The sequence below is a fragment of the Saccopteryx bilineata genome, chromosome 3 (genome assembly GCF_036850765.1).
Source record: "Saccopteryx bilineata isolate mSacBil1 chromosome 3, mSacBil1_pri_phased_curated, whole genome shotgun sequence".
Taxonomy (NCBI): Eukaryota; Metazoa; Chordata; class Mammalia; order Chiroptera; family Emballonuridae; genus Saccopteryx; species Saccopteryx bilineata.
The window spans coordinates 272,779,087-272,796,132 of NC_089492.1; the positions used below are offsets into that span (position 1 = coordinate 272,779,087).

General features: G+C 42.9%; 1 protein-coding gene across 2 annotated transcripts in view; it reads right to left on the reverse strand.

The window, feature by feature from the left end:
* The window catches only part of FAM76A (family with sequence similarity 76 member A), a 38,688-nt gene that overhangs the window by 4,640 nt on the left and 17,002 nt on the right, over window positions 1–17,046 (reverse strand). The window contains exons 5-6 of one of the 2 annotated variants that reach the window (XM_066269947.1): window positions 16,768–16,925; window positions 9,866–9,952 (exon numbers count right to left, since the gene is read on the reverse strand). In XM_066269947.1, coding sequence (XP_066126044.1) covers window positions 9,866–9,952; window positions 16,768–16,925 — 245 coding nt within the window. The remainder of the gene's footprint in view (window positions 1–9,865; window positions 9,953–16,767; window positions 16,926–17,046) is intronic. The other variant, XM_066269948.1, reaches the window with a different exon arrangement.

The window sequence follows — 17,046 nt, forward strand, 5'->3', positions numbered from 1 at the left end:
TACAGCAGACTGAGTAACCCCTTGCTCGAGCCAGCGACCCTGGGTCCAAGGTGGCGAGTTTTTGCTCTAACCAGATGAGCCTGCGCACAAGTTGGCAACCTCGGGTCTCGAACCTGGGTCCTCTGCATCCCAGTCCGACGTTTTATCCACTGCACCACCGCCTGGTCAGGCACGTGCATTTTTCTTTAATGCTTCCCACAGAGCTCCTCTTTTGATTCCTTGTTTTCTGTCTGAAAGCACTGTGTTGTGGTGCAGCTGCTGGAAATTGCTGCATTCCAGCCCAGGAACTATCAGTCCTTTTTAAAAGATAATAGGAAGGAAGCCAATTTTCCCTTCAATACAACTAGCCTACTGATGGTCACTTCTAATATCAAGTAGTCTGTGATACTTAGTTAGAAAAGGAAAAAAGAGGTGGCACACTCCCATGTCAACCCCAACCTTTCCTCCCAGTGACAATATCAGAGCATCTCATTTCGTTGAAGTGCCAGGTTAACTCTTGTCCTATTGGTAGTCTCCTATCCAGGACCAGTTTCAGGGAATCTGTAACCCCTGAAATAGTATGTACAATTTTGTGTATACATACAATGGGTGGTTTCTAGGGTGAGGATCTATAGCTCTTATTGGTTGGTCAGAGGTGTTTTAGACTCTACACAAGTTAAGAAATCACTGCTAAGAGGGTCAAATCTTGCCCTTCTCTAGAGACTTCCAATAGGAAGCTCTTTACTTTTCCCAGGACAACCTTTTAAAGTAAAATACAAACCTGTTTTACCTAAGCAGACTCTGAAATATTGATTCCTAACTCCCCCATCAATACAGCAATCACTCTAGTTCCCCCTTGCTGTTGGTTCTTTCTTACATCTTTATTTTTAAGTAAATGTGATATTTATTGGCTTTATTACACATAAGTAATGTTACTGGGCAAGAGTCATGGCCCTTCCGGTCTGCCTAGGGCCAGCCAGTAATGCATGGGTTCTTGACTTTGTGCAGAAAAAATTTCACAACAAAAATCCAGGTGAGCCTGACCAGGCGGTGGTGCAGTGGATAGAGCATCAGACTGAGATGTGGAGGACCCAGGTTCGAGACCCCGAGGTCACCAGTTTGAGTGCGGGCTCATCTGGTTTGAGCAAAAGTTCACCAGCTTTAACCCAGGGTCGCGGGCTTGAGCAAGGGGTCACTCCGTCTGCTGAAGGCCCACGGTCAAGGCACATATGAGAAAGCAATCAATGAATAACTAAGGTGTCGCAACAAAAAACTAATGATTGATGCTTCTCATCTCTCTCTGTTCCTGCCTGTCTGTCCCTATCTGTCCCTCTCTCTGACTCTCTCTGTCTCTGTTAAAAAAAAAAAAAGTCCAGGTGATTTTGAAAGTAAGTTTAGTCAAGTGGGGGCAGTGAAACAAGGGAGGGCCCAGAAGAGAAAAAGCAACAGGAAAGCCTCTATGGGGCTGCTTTGGCACTGGGAAATCAGAGAAAAGGGGCCTAGGGGACAGGATCAGGGGGTTAGCCCTGGGAGAGCTGCTGCTGTCCACTCCTCCCCGGTTGCAAGTCTCCTGAGGACCCTTAGAGTTTAGGAGATCCATGCTAGGTGGGGGAAGTAGAGGGGAAGGGGGACAGAAAAGGTTCTCCTGGGAGAGCGCCCTGTCCTACATCTTAAATCACATCAACCAACATTTCTTCACACAGGTGGAAGCTCCAAACAGCAAGCCAAACCACCAGACATACTTCTTACAGTTACTAAGTCAAACATTTCAGTGGCTAGAATAGGGAGAAATAGTTCATTGATAAGAATATTCCCCACACAGTCTACATGAATCATATGAGAAGAAAGTCAGAAGAATAGATCAGTACTTTCATAATTGATAAATATGCAAACTTACTAGGTAACAAAGACTAAATCCAAAATAATAAAACAAGACATATGGGAGAAAATATTAAAAGGCCCCCATAACACACTAACTAGTTTCAATACCCACCAAGGGTATTGAACAACAGAATCTGTTTATACCTGACGAATGAAATGGCGTATAGATGGGCAAGAATAAACAATTTCTCGTTTTCCCAAAAGCTCCTAATGCTGTTCTACCTGCTCTTGAGAGAGGATTCCTCCTATAAATTGTTGACAGAACTAGTCATGTTTATCTTATGTGTTAGGGCCTGACCCTTCCAACTTCTAGTTAATAAGAACTCCTAAGAATCAAAATGGAAAAAGATGGTAGGTTAAAGGCAGAAAATCAGATGCAGTCTCTTTCCAAATACCTCCAATGACAGGGAACTCACTACTTCTCTAGGAAGCTTTCTGCCTTTTCCAAAAGCTTATATTAAATATAAGAGCAACCTTTTTGGGCTAAGCCCAAAACCGCCTCCGTATGCATTGTTCCTGGGTCTGTCCTCAAAGGCCACACTGAGTACATCTAATCTTTCAGGTACATTTCAGATGGAGAATAAAATAAAACTACAAGGAAAGGAGAAGAATATCTTTTAGAAACAATACACCTCAAGGTAAACCTGGGCATCACCCATTGCTTAGAGTGCTCTTCAATTGCCAATAGAACAATAAATAAATATGACTGAAATGGAGTTGGTGCATTTTCTCAAAGAAGAAAAAAACCCCTAAAGTAATTAATTTTTCTCTGTGTGACATGGAAGGCTAATGAATAAAGAAGAAGAAAACAAAAACAAAAAACAAAAAAAAAAGAAGAAAAAATACTTAAATATGCCTTAATATTTAAAAATTAAATGAGAGGAGAATATAGTAGTATAGAAAGGTCAATTGCCTGACCTGTGGTGCGCAGTGGATAAAGCGTTGACCTGGAAATGCTGAGGTCGCCAGTTCGAAACCCTGGGCTTTCCTGGTCAAGGCACATATGGGAGTTGATGCTTCCAGCTCCTCCCCCCTTCTCTCTCTCTGTCTCTCTCTCCTCTCTCTCCCTCTCTCTCCTCTCTAAAAATGAATTAAAAATAAATAAATAAATTTACTAAAAAAAAAAAAAAAGAAAAAGAAAGGTCAATGGAAACAATTACAGAGCAAATGCAGATGGCACAAGATAACAATTAAAAAATTGGAACATAAATTTAAAAGTATATGGATATCCTTATTTTTATTTTTCTTGCTGTATATGAATATTTTAACAGTGGTGCCAGGAGGCAGATAGTGTCGACTTGGCATGCTGAGGTTCCAGGTGCAAAACCCCAAGGTTGCCGGCTTGAGCACAGGCTCATCCAGTTTGAGTGCAGGCTCACCAGCTTCAGCAAGGATCATTGATATGATCCCAAGGTCACTGGCTTGAGCCCAAAGGTCACTGGCTTGGCTAGAGCCCCCCAGTCAAGGCACGTATGAGAAGCAATCAATGAACAACTGAAGTGACACAACTACAAGTTGATGCTTCTCATCTCTCTCTCTTCCTGTGTCTCTGTCTCTGTCTAAAAAAAAAAGAAAAAGAAAAAAGAGTGGGACCAGAAAAGTAGATTGCAATTCATTAAAAAGGCAGGCCAGCCTGACCTGTGGTGGCGCAGTGGATAAAGCGTCGACCTGGAAATGCTGAGGTTGCCGGTTCGAAACCCTAGCTTGCCTGGTCAAGGCACATATGGAAGTTGATGCTTCCTGCTCTTCCCCCTTCTCTCTCTGTCTCTCTCCTCTCTCTCTCTCTCCTTTCTAGAATGAATAAATAAAATTAAATTTAAAAAAAAAAGGCAGGCCAGCTTGGCCAGGTGACTCAGTGGATAAAGCATCAACCCTGTGCACCAGAGGTCACAGTTTTGACCCCCAAGTCAGGACATATATGAGAAGCATTCAACCTGGCCAGGTGGTGGTGCAGTGGAATGAGCGTCAGACTGGGAAGCAGAGAACCCAGGTTCGAAACCCCGAGGTCATGGACTTGAGCGTGGGCTCATCTGGCTTGAGCGCAGGCTCACCAGCTTGAGCACTGGGTCGCTGGTTTGAGCGTGGGATCATAGACATGACCCCATGGTTGCTGGCTTGAGCCCAAAGGTCACTGGCTTGAAACCCAAGGTTGCTGGCTTGAACAAGGGGTCACTTGCTTAGCTGGAGCCCCCCGCTACCCCTCCCTGCCCCATCAAGGCACATATGAGAAAGCAGTCAATGAACAACTAAGGAGCCAGACGAAGAACTGATGCTTCTCATCTCTCTCCCTTCCTGTTTGTCCTTGTCTGTCCCTCTCTCTGTCTGTCACACACAAAAAAGAAGAGAAGCAGTTAGTGAATACACAACTAAATAGAACTAAGTGAAATGACAAATTAATGCTTCTCTCTCTTCCCCTTTCTCAAATCAATGGAAAAAAAAAAGAGAAGTACCTATAAGAATAGATAGTTCAGAAATGAGACTGGTAACATTTGGTACAGAATTAAATTAAAGTCAGTAAAAAAATTTGGGTTCTCTGACCAAGTAGTTCAGTTGCTTAGAGCATCATCCCGATCTCCCAAGAATGCAGGTTCAATCCCTGGTCAGGGCACATACAAGAATCAACCAATGAATGCTTAAGTGAAACAACAAACCCTATGTCTCTCTCTCTCTGTCTGTTTCTCCCTTCCTCTCTCTCCATCTCTCTCAAATCAATAAAAAAAAATTTTTTTTAAGTTTTGGTTTGTATGACATTAAAAATAACTGTCCAAAAATAAATAAAGGATGGTCAGGATGTTTTCAAAGTGGAAGAATAGTGGGTAGTGAACACACAATATAATATATAGGTGATATATTATAGAATTGTACACTTGAAAAACCTATATAATTTTATTAACCAATGTAACCCCAATAAATTCAATAAAAAAGTAAAAGAACAAAGTGAAGGAAAAGCAAGAAAAAGAACAAATAATAAAAGGAAAAATGTAATTTACCTTGTGCTATGAACTTTTAAAAGAAAGATGTGCAAACAAGTGGAATAAATTGTTAGACTGCTAATGCAGGACATTCAAATGGAACTCATATATGTATGAAAATTTTATCACGGCAGAAAATTTTTTCAAATTTTCAAGTTACTATATTAGGATAAATTAAAATTTCAAATTAGCATGTACATTTTAAGAAAAAAATGATCTTTTAAGATCATTTCCGGGCCCTGGCCATTTGGTTCAGTGGTAGAGCGTTGTTCTGGTATGTGGATGTCCGGGTTTTATTCCCAGTTATGACAACCATCTACTTCACCCCATCCCCTCTCGCCTGTCTGTCTCTCTCTCTTCCCCTCCTACAGCCATGGCTCGATTGGAGTGAGTTGATCCCGGGCATTGAGGATGGCTCCATGGCCTTCACCTCAGGTACTAAGAAGAACTTGGTTGATGAGCAATGGAGCAGTGGCCCAGATGGGCAGAACATCTCCCCCTACTGGGCTTGCAGGGTGGGTCCCGATTGGGGCACATGTGGGAGTCTGCTTCTGCCTCCTGTCTACTCACTGAATAAAAACGGTCATTTCCAGAGGACATTTTGAAAGACTGTATACCTAAATTTTAAGGGTTAGCATTCTATTTGAGGGAAACAATCACTGCTGGTAACCAGATGCAAGAAAACATTATGAACAGAAATCTTAAGTTTTTCACTTGGTGTATCCATAGCACTGGACAGAACACTGAGTGACAGTATCTAAAAAACAAAATAAGCTAAAAGAAGGTAAACTTTTCTGACCAGGCAGTGGCACAGTGGATAGAGTGTCGGACTGAAACACAGAGGACCCAGGTTCAAAATCCCAAGGTTGCCAGCTTGAGCATGAGCTCATCCGGCTTGAGCACGGGATGGCTGGCTTGAACATGGGATCACAGACATGACCCCATGGTCACTGGCTTATGCCCAAAGGTCACTGGCTTGAAGTCCAAGGTCGCTGGCTTGAGCAAGGGGTCACTCATTCTGCTGTAGCCCCCTGGTCAAGGCACATATGTGAAAGCAATAAATGAACAACTAAAGAAGAATTGATGCTTCTCATCTCTGTCCCTTCCTGTCTGTCTGTCCCTCTCTCTGTCTCTGTCACACACACACACACACACACACACACACACACACGGTAAACTTTTAGAACTGGTTAAACTAAAGAACATGAATAAGCCTGACCAGTTAGCAGCGCAGTTGATGAAGCGTAAACCCGGGACACTGAGGTCTCATGTTCAAAACCTCAAGGTCGCCGACTTGAGCACGAGCTCATCTGGCTAGAGCATGGGCTCACCAGCTTGAATGCAGGGTCACCAGCTTGAGTGTGAGATTATAGACATGACCCCATGATCACTGGCTTAAAGCATAAGGTCGCTGGCTTGAGCAAGGGGTCAATGGCTCAGCTGGAACCCCCTGGTCAAGGCACATATGAGAAAGCAATCAATAATAAATAAAGTGTGGCCCTGGCCAGTTGGCTCAGTGGTAGAGCGTCAGCCTGGCGTGCAGAAGTCCCGGGTTCGATTCCCAGCCAGGGCACACAGGAGAAGCGCCCATCTGCTTCTCCACCTCTCCCCCTCTCCTTCCTCTCTGTCTCTCTCTTCCCCTCCTGCAGCGAGGCTCCATTGGGGCAAAGATGGCCCCGGGTGCTGGGGATGGCTCCTTGGCCTCTGCCCCAGGCGCTAGAGTGGCTCTGGTCGCAACAGAGCGACGCCCCGGAGGGGCAGAGCATCGCCCCCTGGTGGGCAGAGCGTTGCTCCCTGGTGGGTGTGCCAGGTGGATCCCGGTCAGGCGCATGCGGGAGTCTGTCTGACTGTCTCTCCCTGTTTCCAGCTTCAGAAAAATACAAAAAATAAAAAATAAATAATAATAAATAAAGTGGCCTAACCTGTGGTGGCACAGTAGATACAGCGTTGACTTGGAAATGCTGAGGTCACCGGTTCAAAACCCTGGGCTTGCCTGGTCAAGGCACATATGGGAGTTGATGCTTCCTGCTCCTCCCCCCTTCTCTCTCTCCTCTCTCTCTCTCCCCCTCTCTCTCTCCTTTCTAAAATGAATTAAAAAAATTAAATAATAAAGTGGTACAACTACAAATTGATGCTTCTCATCTCTCTCCCTTCCTGTCTGTCCCTGTCTGTCTGTCTCAATCGAGCTAAAAAAATTTTAAAAATATATATATATATATAAAATATATATATATAGATAGATAGATAGATAGATAAATGAGCTCTTTCCAGGTCACTCAAGTACAACCTGGGTCATAATGAAAAAAAAAAAAGAAAATGATGAAAAAAAAAAAAAAAAAGAAAATGATGACTCCAAAGCATGTGGGTCTTGGCTTTAGGCATTGATAAAGCAGGACATTCAGAAAGGATCACTCTTTGAAGTAGCTTTTGCAGGGTCATGTACCTGGCAGAGGTGATGGGACATTCTGTGTCACAACTACTGTCTTCAGAATGGTCAGACCAGTTAATTGCTCAGAGAATAAAGGGTTTTACGGTGTCCCTCCCCACATAATCTGAATATCTAAGTTGAGCATTTCAGAAGGTTTAATTAAAGAAGTTTAAAATTAATGGTGCTAAGGGCCCTGGCCGGTTGGCTCAGTGGTAGAGCGTCGGCCTGGCGTGCAGGAGTCCCGAGTTCGATTCCTGGCCAGGGCACACAGGAGAAGCGCCCATTGGCTTCTCCACCTCTCCCCCTCTCCTTCCTCTCTGTCTCTCTCTTCCCCTCCCACAGCCGAGGCTCCATTGGAGCAAAGTTGGCCCGGGCGCTGGGGATGGCTCTGTGGCCTCTGTCTCAGGTGCTAGAATGGCTCTGAATGCAGCAGAGCAACTTCCCAGAGGGGCAGAACATCACCCCCTGGTGGGCATGCCGGTGGATCCCGGTCGGGCACATGCGGGAGTCTGTTTGACTGCCTCCCCGTTTCTAGCTTCGGAAAAATAAAACAAAAACAAAAACAAAACAAAACAAACAAATAAAATCAATGGTGCTAGTTGTTAAAAAGACACCTTGCAGCCTGACCAGGCAGTGGCGCAGTAGACAGAGCACTGGACTGGGATGCAGAGGACCCAGGTTCGAGACCCCGAGGTCACCAGCTTGAGCGCGGGCTCATCTGGTTTGAGCAAAGCTCACCAGCTTGGACCCAAGGTTGCTGGCTCGAGCAAGGAGCTACTCGGTCTGCTGCAGCCCCACGGTCAAGGCACATATGAGAAAGCAATCAATGAACAACTAAGGTGTCGCAACAAAAAACTGATGATTGATGCTTCTCATCTCTCCCTGTTCATGTCTGTCTCTCTGACTGTCTCTGTAAAAAAAAAAAAAAAAAAAAAAAAAGACACCTTGCAGTACTGGCCTGTGGTGGTGCAGTGGAGAGAGTCAACCTGGGATGCTGAGGTCACCAGTTTGAAATCCTGGCCTTATCTGATCAAGGCACATACAATCAGCAGGCAATTAACAACTAAAGTAAAGCAACTATGAGTCGATACTTCTCATCCACCCCATAAAATCAATAAATAAAATCTTAAAAGAAAAAACAGGCCCTGGCCAGTTGGCTCAGTGGTAGAGCGTCAGCCTGGCGTGCAGGAGTCCCGGGTTCAATTCCCGGCCAGGGCACACAGGAGAAGCACCCATCTGCTTCTCCACCCCTCCCCTCTCCTTCCTCTCTGTCTCTCTCTTCCCCTCCCGCAGCCAAGGCTCCACTGGAGCAAAGTTGGCCCAAGCGCTGGGGATGGCTCTATGGCCTCTGCCTCAGGCGCTAGAATGACTCTGGTTGCAACAGCGCGACGCCCCAGAGGGGCAGAGCATCACCCCTTGGTGGGCATGCTGGGTGGATCCCAGTCGGGCGCATGCGGGAGTCTGTCTGACTGCCTCCCCGTTTCCAACTTCAGAAAAATACAAAAAAAAAAAAAAAGAAAAAACAACACCTTGCAGAGTATGAAATCAAGTTAATAAAGAAGGCAGTGAGAAAGAATAAACTTCACAGATACTTTATACTCCTTTAAATAAACAAAATTTAGCCCTAGTAAACCCATATGCTGGTCTGCTCCCAAATCTACCACTGGCTGGGAGAACTGAAATTGGGAGGAGTCTTCAGAATAGAAATGCTTCCAAGAATTTCAGGGAAAGTGTGTCAGGTGGTCTCACTTCAGGATGCTGGGCCTGGAGAAGCAAAAATCGTTGACTCCAAGACTTACTGGGAAGCAGTCCACCGTACCAACACAGATGGGGTGCTACAGGTATTAGGACAATGCAGTTCGTAAGAGGAAGCATTGTTGAGAAGGAGAGATGAAAGAAATAAAAACATACATTTAGACAGGCTTAAAATAAAACAAAGATATTTAAATGCATCTTATTCTCTCCTGATCTAGTGTCTTTCTGCAGGCTAAGGAAGCACACAGATCATCCCTTAGACACTGCCTTAACTCCAACTTGTTTCTTCTCTTTCTTATTTTAAAATATTTTTTCATTTTTAGAGAGAAGGGAGAGAGAGAAAGAGAGAGCGAAGGGAGGAGCAAGAAGCATCAACTCCCATATGTGCCTTGATGAGGCAAGCCCGGAGTTTTGAACCAGCAACCTGGGCATCCTAGGCCAATGCTTTATCCACTGCGCCACCACAGGTCAGGCCCAACTTGTTTCTTTGCCTCTTGACACTGACTCCTGCCTTGCCTGGGGCAGGCTACAGCCACAGATCATGTTGAAAAGCATCCAGCTTTTGACTTATCAGAATTAGGGGGGTGGAGTCATATGTGGACTGCAGAATTTGATTTCTGTTAAATCCAGTTATATGTTCCTGTCTTTTAATGACAAGATTAGGTTTATAATCAAGTATCAGTAAGTAGTGCTTATTTCTAAGATTATTAAGTGGTTGGCACAGTGACCCTAAGAGGTTTTACTGACAACCATATACTATCTCCAAGGCATAATCTAAAATGTATTCCTGTTTCAGGAAATGTGTATGCATTTCAAACAGAAGCATGCACACACACTCCAATTGGCTCACCTGTCTCCATTGGTTGTGATTGACTCAAACTTGGACTTTTTCTTTGGGATTTCATTTTGAATTGAAGACGTAGAAAGTGTTTTCTGGCTTTTAATGGTAAAAAATAGAGAGACACACATTAGAAATCAAAAATTAATAAAACATTACAATGAAAGTGCCAAATGAGACCAATGTAATATCACAGATCTTCTATAAATGAGCTACTTATTCTTTTTTTTTTTTTTACTTATTCTTGATTATTAAATTCTACTGAAGTGTTGACTGTACAGGCCCTCGATGTATGGGTGGATTGTTTCCATAGTCCCCCAAAATTCTTAGCCTTAATTAAATATTACCTGCCTTATTAATATTCTTATGAGAACAATCAATAAAACTTCAATAAGAAGTATAATCTATCTTAGAGTTTAAAAAGTACTTTTACGTTCAATGTTTCACAAACATCTTATAAATCTGTGAGGTAGATACAAGATATTATTTCCACTTTGGAGAACTGAGACTCATCACCAAGGATAAACAGCTAGCAAATAGCAAAGCGGGGACTAGGCACCAGGTTGACATATTTGAACTTCTAGTCCAGTTTTTCTTCACTATGTCTCTGTTAATCTACTGGTACATGAGTCCATAATAATGTTAAAAATCAGTTTTAGCCTTACAAGTTCATCATCTAAAATTAGTCTGCAAACTTTTTGTTTTAAAAGATGTCTAAATGCTAAGCTTAAAGGATGCTTCAGACCCTTTCTTAACCACTTTTCAAGATTTGATACCACTGATCACACCATTCTTTTATCTCCTCAACTTTATTGAGGAATAATTTACAAATATAATTGCATATATGTAAAATGTACAATGTGCTGTTTTGTTATACATACACAATATGGAATAATTATCAAGATCAAGATAATTAACATACCCATAACATCACATAGTTAACTCTTTCTTTTTTATGGTGAAAACTCTTAAGATCTACTCTCAGCAACATTTAAGTATATAATACTTGAAATTAATGTAGTCACTCTTCTGTACATTAGATCCTCAGAAGTTATTCTTATAACTGAAAGTTTGTACTCTTTGACCTACATCTCCTCACGTCCCCCTTCTCCAGCCCCTCACAAACACCATTCTATTCTGTTCCTATGAAATCCATTTTTAAAAAAGATTCCACATAAAAGGGATACCACAAGTATTTCTTTCTCTTTTTTCACTTAGCACGATGCCTTCCAGGTTCATCCACGCTGTCACAAATGGCAGGATTTGCTTCCTTTTAATGGCTGAATAATATTCCATAGTGTATATATACCACATTTTCTTTATCCATTCATCTGTTGAAGAACATTCAAGTTGTACGCATGTCTTGGCTATTGGGTATAATGCTGCAATGAATGTGGAGATAGAGCTATCTCTTTGAGACACTGATTTCATTTCCTTTGGATACATACTCAGAAATGTTTGCTGAATTATATGGTAGCTATATTTTTAATTTTTTGAGAAATCACCATACTGTTTTCCACAATGGCTGTACCAATTTACATTCCCACTGACTGTGAATAAAGGTTCCCTTTTCTCTACAACCAGGCCAGTATTTGTTATCTCTTGTATTTTTCTTAATTTTTAAAAAAAGAAATTTAAAGAGAGGGAGAGAAAGGAGAGGAAAAGGAGAGAGAGAGAGAAACATTGATCTGCTATTCCACTTATTTATGCATTCATTGGTTGATCCTTGTACATAGCCTTACTGGAGACCAAACCCACAACCTTGGCATGTAGGGACAACACTCCAACAGAGATATCAGGTCAGGGCCTCTCTTATATTTTTGATAATTACCATCCTAATAGATGTGAAATGATATCTCATTGTGGTTTTGGTTTGTACTTCCCTGACAATTAGTGATATTTAGCACCTTTTCATATATCTATTTGTATATCTTCTTTGGAAAAATGTCTATTTGGGTCCTTTACCCATTTTTAAATTATTGGGTTTTTTTGTTTGTTTTTTGCTATTGAGTTGTATGTGTTCTTTATATTTTTGATATTAACCTTTTATCAGATATATGGTTCCCCAATATTCATTCCATCCTTCTTGAATGCTTCTAGAATTCTGTTCAGCCTCCAACCTGAATTATATCAATAACTAAATATCATAGTGGCTAGAAATAGTGTTCCCCACACATCACCTACATCAGAATCATTTGAGGGGCCCTGGCTGGGTAGCTCAGTTGGTTAGAGCATCATCCTGATACCAAGGTTGCAGGTTTGATCCCCGGTGAGGGCATATACAAGAATCAACCAATGAGCCTGACCAGGCGGTGGCGCTGTGGATAGAGTGTCGGACTGGGATGCAGAAGGACCCAGGTTCGAAACCCTGAGGTCGCCAGCTTGAGTGCAAGCTCATCTGGCTTGAGCAAAAAAAAAAGCTCACCAGCTTGGACCCAAGGTTGCTGGCTCGAGCGGGGGGTTACTCGGTCTGCTGAAGGCCCACGGTCAAGGCACATATGAGAGGGCAATCAATGAACAACTAAGATGTTGCAATGAAAAATGGATGATTGATGCTTCTCATCTCTCCCCGTTCTGTCTGTCTGTCCCTGTCTATCCCTCTCTCTCTCTGTCCCTGTTAAAAAAAAAAAAGAATCAACCAATGAATGTATAAATAAGAACAACAAATCAATTTTTTTTCCTTTCACTCTCCTTTCCTCTCTTTCTAAAATCAATCAATAAAGTTTTTTTTTTTAATTCATTTTAGAGAGGAGAGAGAAAGAGAGAGAGAGAGAGAAGAGAGAAGCAGGAAATATCAACTCCCAGGCAACCTCAGGGGTCCAGGTTGATGCTTTATCCACTGTGCCACCACAGATCAGGCCATAAAGTTTTTTAAAAAATGAATCATGGCCTGACCTGTGGTGGCACAGTGGATAAAGCATTGACCTGGGACGCTGAGGTCGCCAGTTCGAAACCCTGCACTTGTCCGGTCAAAGCACATAATGGGAATTGATGCTTCCTGCTCCTCCCCCCTTTCTCTTTCTCCTCTCTAAAATAAATAAATAAATAAATAAAATGAATCATCTGAGACTGGCCTGTGGTGGCACAGTAAATAAAGCATCTACCTGGAATGCTGAGGTTGCTGATTCGAAACTCTGGGCTTGCCTTGTCAAGGCACATACAACAAGCCTGAACAGGTGGTGGTGCAGTGGATAGAGCGTCAGACTGGGATGTGGAGGACCCAGGTTCGAGACCCTGAGGTCACCAGCTTGAGCGTGGGCTCATCTGGTTTGAGCAAGGCTCACCAGCTTGAGCCCAAGATCACTGGCTCAAGCAAGGGGTCACTCGGTCTGCTGTAGCCCCCCGGTCAAGGCACATATGAGAAATCAATCAATGAACAACTAAGGAACCGCAACGAAAAATTGGTGTTTTTCTTTTTTTTTTTTTAAAAAAAATTTTTTTTTTAAATTCATTTTTAGAGAGGAGAGAGAGAGAGACAGAGAAGGAGAGAGAGGAGAGACAGAGAGAGAGAAGGGGGGAGGAGCTGGAAGCATCAACTCCCATATGTGCCTTGACCAGGCAAACCCAGGGTTTTGAACCGGCGACCTCAGCATTTCCAGGTCAACACTTTATCCACTGCGCCACCATAGGTCAGGCAAAAAAATTGGTGTTTTTCATCTCTCTCCCTTCCTGTCTGTCTGTCCCTATCTGTCCCTCTCTCTGCCACAAAAAAAAAAGGCACATACAACAAGCAACAAGTGAAGCAACTATAAGTTGACACTTCTTGCTCCCATGCCATACACTCTCTCCTCTCTCTGTAGAATAAAAAATCAAAAAGTAAAAAAAAGAATCATCTGGGATATTTACAAAACACTACAGATTCCTGGACTCTATCCTAGATCCTACTAAGTTAAACTCTGGGAGGTGAGGCCACAGGAATCAGTATTTTTTAAATAATCTCTATTCCCAGTGACTCTTAAGTATAACCAATGGCCCATGTCCAAACCTCTTTTGAGTTCTAGGCTAAGCTCCCACTAAATAGTTTTTTTCTTTTCTTTTCTTTTCTGTATTTTTCTGAAGCTAGAAACGGGGAGAGACAGTCAGACAGACTCTCGCATGCGCCCGACCGGGATCCACCCGGCACGCCCACCAGAGGGCGTCGCTCTGTCGCGACCAGAGTCACTCTAGCGCCTGGGGCAGAGGCCGAGGAGCCATCCCCAGCGCCTGGGCCAACTTTGCTCCAATGGAGCCTCGGCTGCGGGAGGGGAAGAGAGAGACAGAGAGGAAGGAGAGGGGGAGGGGTGGAGAAGCAGAAGGGCGCTTCTCCTGTGTGCCCTGGCCGGGAATCAAACCCAGGACTTCTGCACGCCAGGCCGACGCTCTACCTCTGCGCCAACCGGCCAGGGCTCTTTTTTTTTTTTTTAAGATTTTATTTATTCATTATAGAGAGGGGAGAGAGAGAAGGAGGGAGGAGCAGGTAGTACCAACTCCCATATGTGCCTTGACCAGGCAAGCCCAGGGTTTTGAACTGGCAACCTCAGCGTTTCCAGGTTGATGCTTTATCCCCTGCACCAACACAGGTCAGGCCCATTTTTTTTCTTTTAAAGTTTTATTTATTGATTTTACAGAGAGGAGAGAGGGGTGGTGAATGAGAAGTATCAACTTATAGTTGTTTCACTTTAGTTGTTCACTGATTGCTTGTCATATGTGCCTTAACCAGGCAAGCCCAGGGTTTCAAACTAATAACCTCAGTATTCCAGGTCAATGCTCTATTCACTGTGCCATTACAGGCTAGGCTACATCCTTTTGATGCTTTAAACTCCACTTTTCCAAACTGTACTTCTCTTCTCCTCTTCCTATATTTTCTGTAAGTTAAGAATTTAGTTATGCACCCAAGTAAGAAAACGGAGAATTCTCCTTTACTCACCCAGCTCCTGCCCATCTATATGTTCATCAAATTACCTAATTCTCCCTCTAAAGTATCTTCCTGAATCTGCCTCTTTGATCTTTGGTGCCACTGCCTCACTGAGGTTCTCATATTAACATCTCTTACCTGAACTTTACAAAAAATGCTTAACTAGCCCCCAGTCTCTTTTTCCGCCAATGCATTCTCCACAATGATCAGGGTTATTTTTTTATTGACCCAATGATCAAGTTCATGCTCCTTACCAGATCTGCAGAATCCCTTGTCCTCCCATTTCCCATCTCCCAACCATAAGCTCCAGTAATGAAAAAGAATTTGCAATTCCCCAGAGTTCCTGGTAGTTTCATGTACTCCATGTCTTTGCAAATGCTATTCCCTCAGCCTAGGATGCCTCTGCCCATTCTTTAACTGAAGATTCCAACTTACCCTAAGATACAGCTCCAATACCAGCTCTTCGAGCTTTCCTTGCCTGACTTCCTAAGGCAGTTATAATTACAACTGCCTCTCATTCCTGCACCTTAAGGTTTCCATGCTTCCATAGAATAATACTGCAATGATCTGATTACAGGGCTGTCTTCCCTACAAGACTGCATACTCTTGAGGAGCAGTATGATTCTTTTATTCATCTCTGTATGCCTAGTAGAGTCCCTGGCCCATGAGAGTACTTAATGTTTGCTAGATGAATAAGTAAATTCATAATGGTAATAATAATCAAGAGTAACTAAAATGTATTGAATGATTCCAATATGCTAGTTATAAAACTAATCACTATGCACAAACTATATTAATTTATCTTCACAACAACTCCATGAGGTAATATTACCACTTCTCTCATCTTTTTTTTTTTGTGGCAGAGACAGAGAGAGTCAGAGAGAGGAACAGATAGGGACAGACAGACAGGAAGGGAGAGAGATGAGAAATATCAATTCTTCGTTGCGGTTCCTTACTTATCCATTGACTGATTTCTCATATGTGCCTTGACTGGGGGGCTATAGCAGATCGAGTGACGCCTTGCTCGAGCCAGCAACCTTGGGCTCAAGTTGGTGAGCCTTGCTCAAACCTGATGAGCCTGCGCTCAAGCTGGTGACCTCGGGGTCTCAAACCCGAGTCCTCTGCGTCCCAGTCCGACACTCTACACACTGCACCATCGCCTGGTCAGGCCCACTTTTCTCATCTTACAGATGAAAAAACTTGCCCAAGATCTCGTTCAGAGAAACTAGAAAAGCCAGGAGTTAATCCAGAGCCAGAACTCGTTAAGACTAACAAGAAAAACCTAGAATACTTACTGCCCTCCTGGCCAAATATACATAAAAAAGCTACATCCTTCAGAAAGTGAAATGTCAATCCTCTAGGGAGATAACCCACTCTAAGGATGAGGAGAACATTAAATGTTAAAGTGGAGTAAGTTCCACAAACTTTTCAGACACAATATAAACCAAGTCAGGAAATTCTAACACCTTATGGAAGACTCTCTGGCTCTTGAAAAATACATAAATTGAAATTATAACAAAGAAGATTTCTCCTATAGATTAGTAACCAGAGAGAAAAAAAATAGAAACATTTATACAAAATGGTATCGTCTACGGCAGTGGTCCCCAACCTTTTTTGGGCCACGGACCGGTTTAATGTTAGAAAATATTTTCACGGACCGGCCTTTAGGGTGGGACAGATAAATGCACAAAATAAAATTATGCAACCGGCATAAAAACTGTGGTATTTTTAAATATAATTCTTGAATTTACGAGACAAGCATCAAGAGTGAGTCTTAGACGGATATAACAGAGGAAATCTGGTCATTTTTTAAAAATAAAACATCAAGCAGACTTAAATATAAGTAAAACAGAAATAATGTAAGTTATTTATTCTTTCTCTGTGGACCGGTACCAAATGGCCCACGGACCAGTACTGGTCTGCGGCCCAGGGGTTGGGGACCACTGGTCTACAGCTAATTGTGTGAGCATTACATCTGACTACCAGCACTGCTAGTCCTAGCTTATGCATCAGGGGTCACCTGTTATAGTGGCTACCACTACTCAGTCGACTGTACTGCTCCTTCTCCTGGTGGCTGGCACGGGAAGAGCTGCTCAAGTGCTTCCTCTGCTCTTTGGTCTTCTGGAGGACCCGTTTGTAAGAAAGTGTGCACAGCCAACACAGCAATTTCCCATCTACCTGAAAGACAAGGAGACAAAGGTAGGAGAGGGAACAAAACACACAATGTCACAGAACATGAGTATACAGAGCCAGAACCTCTGGGCCAAGTCCCAGCTCTGTCACTTATAAGCTGTGAGAA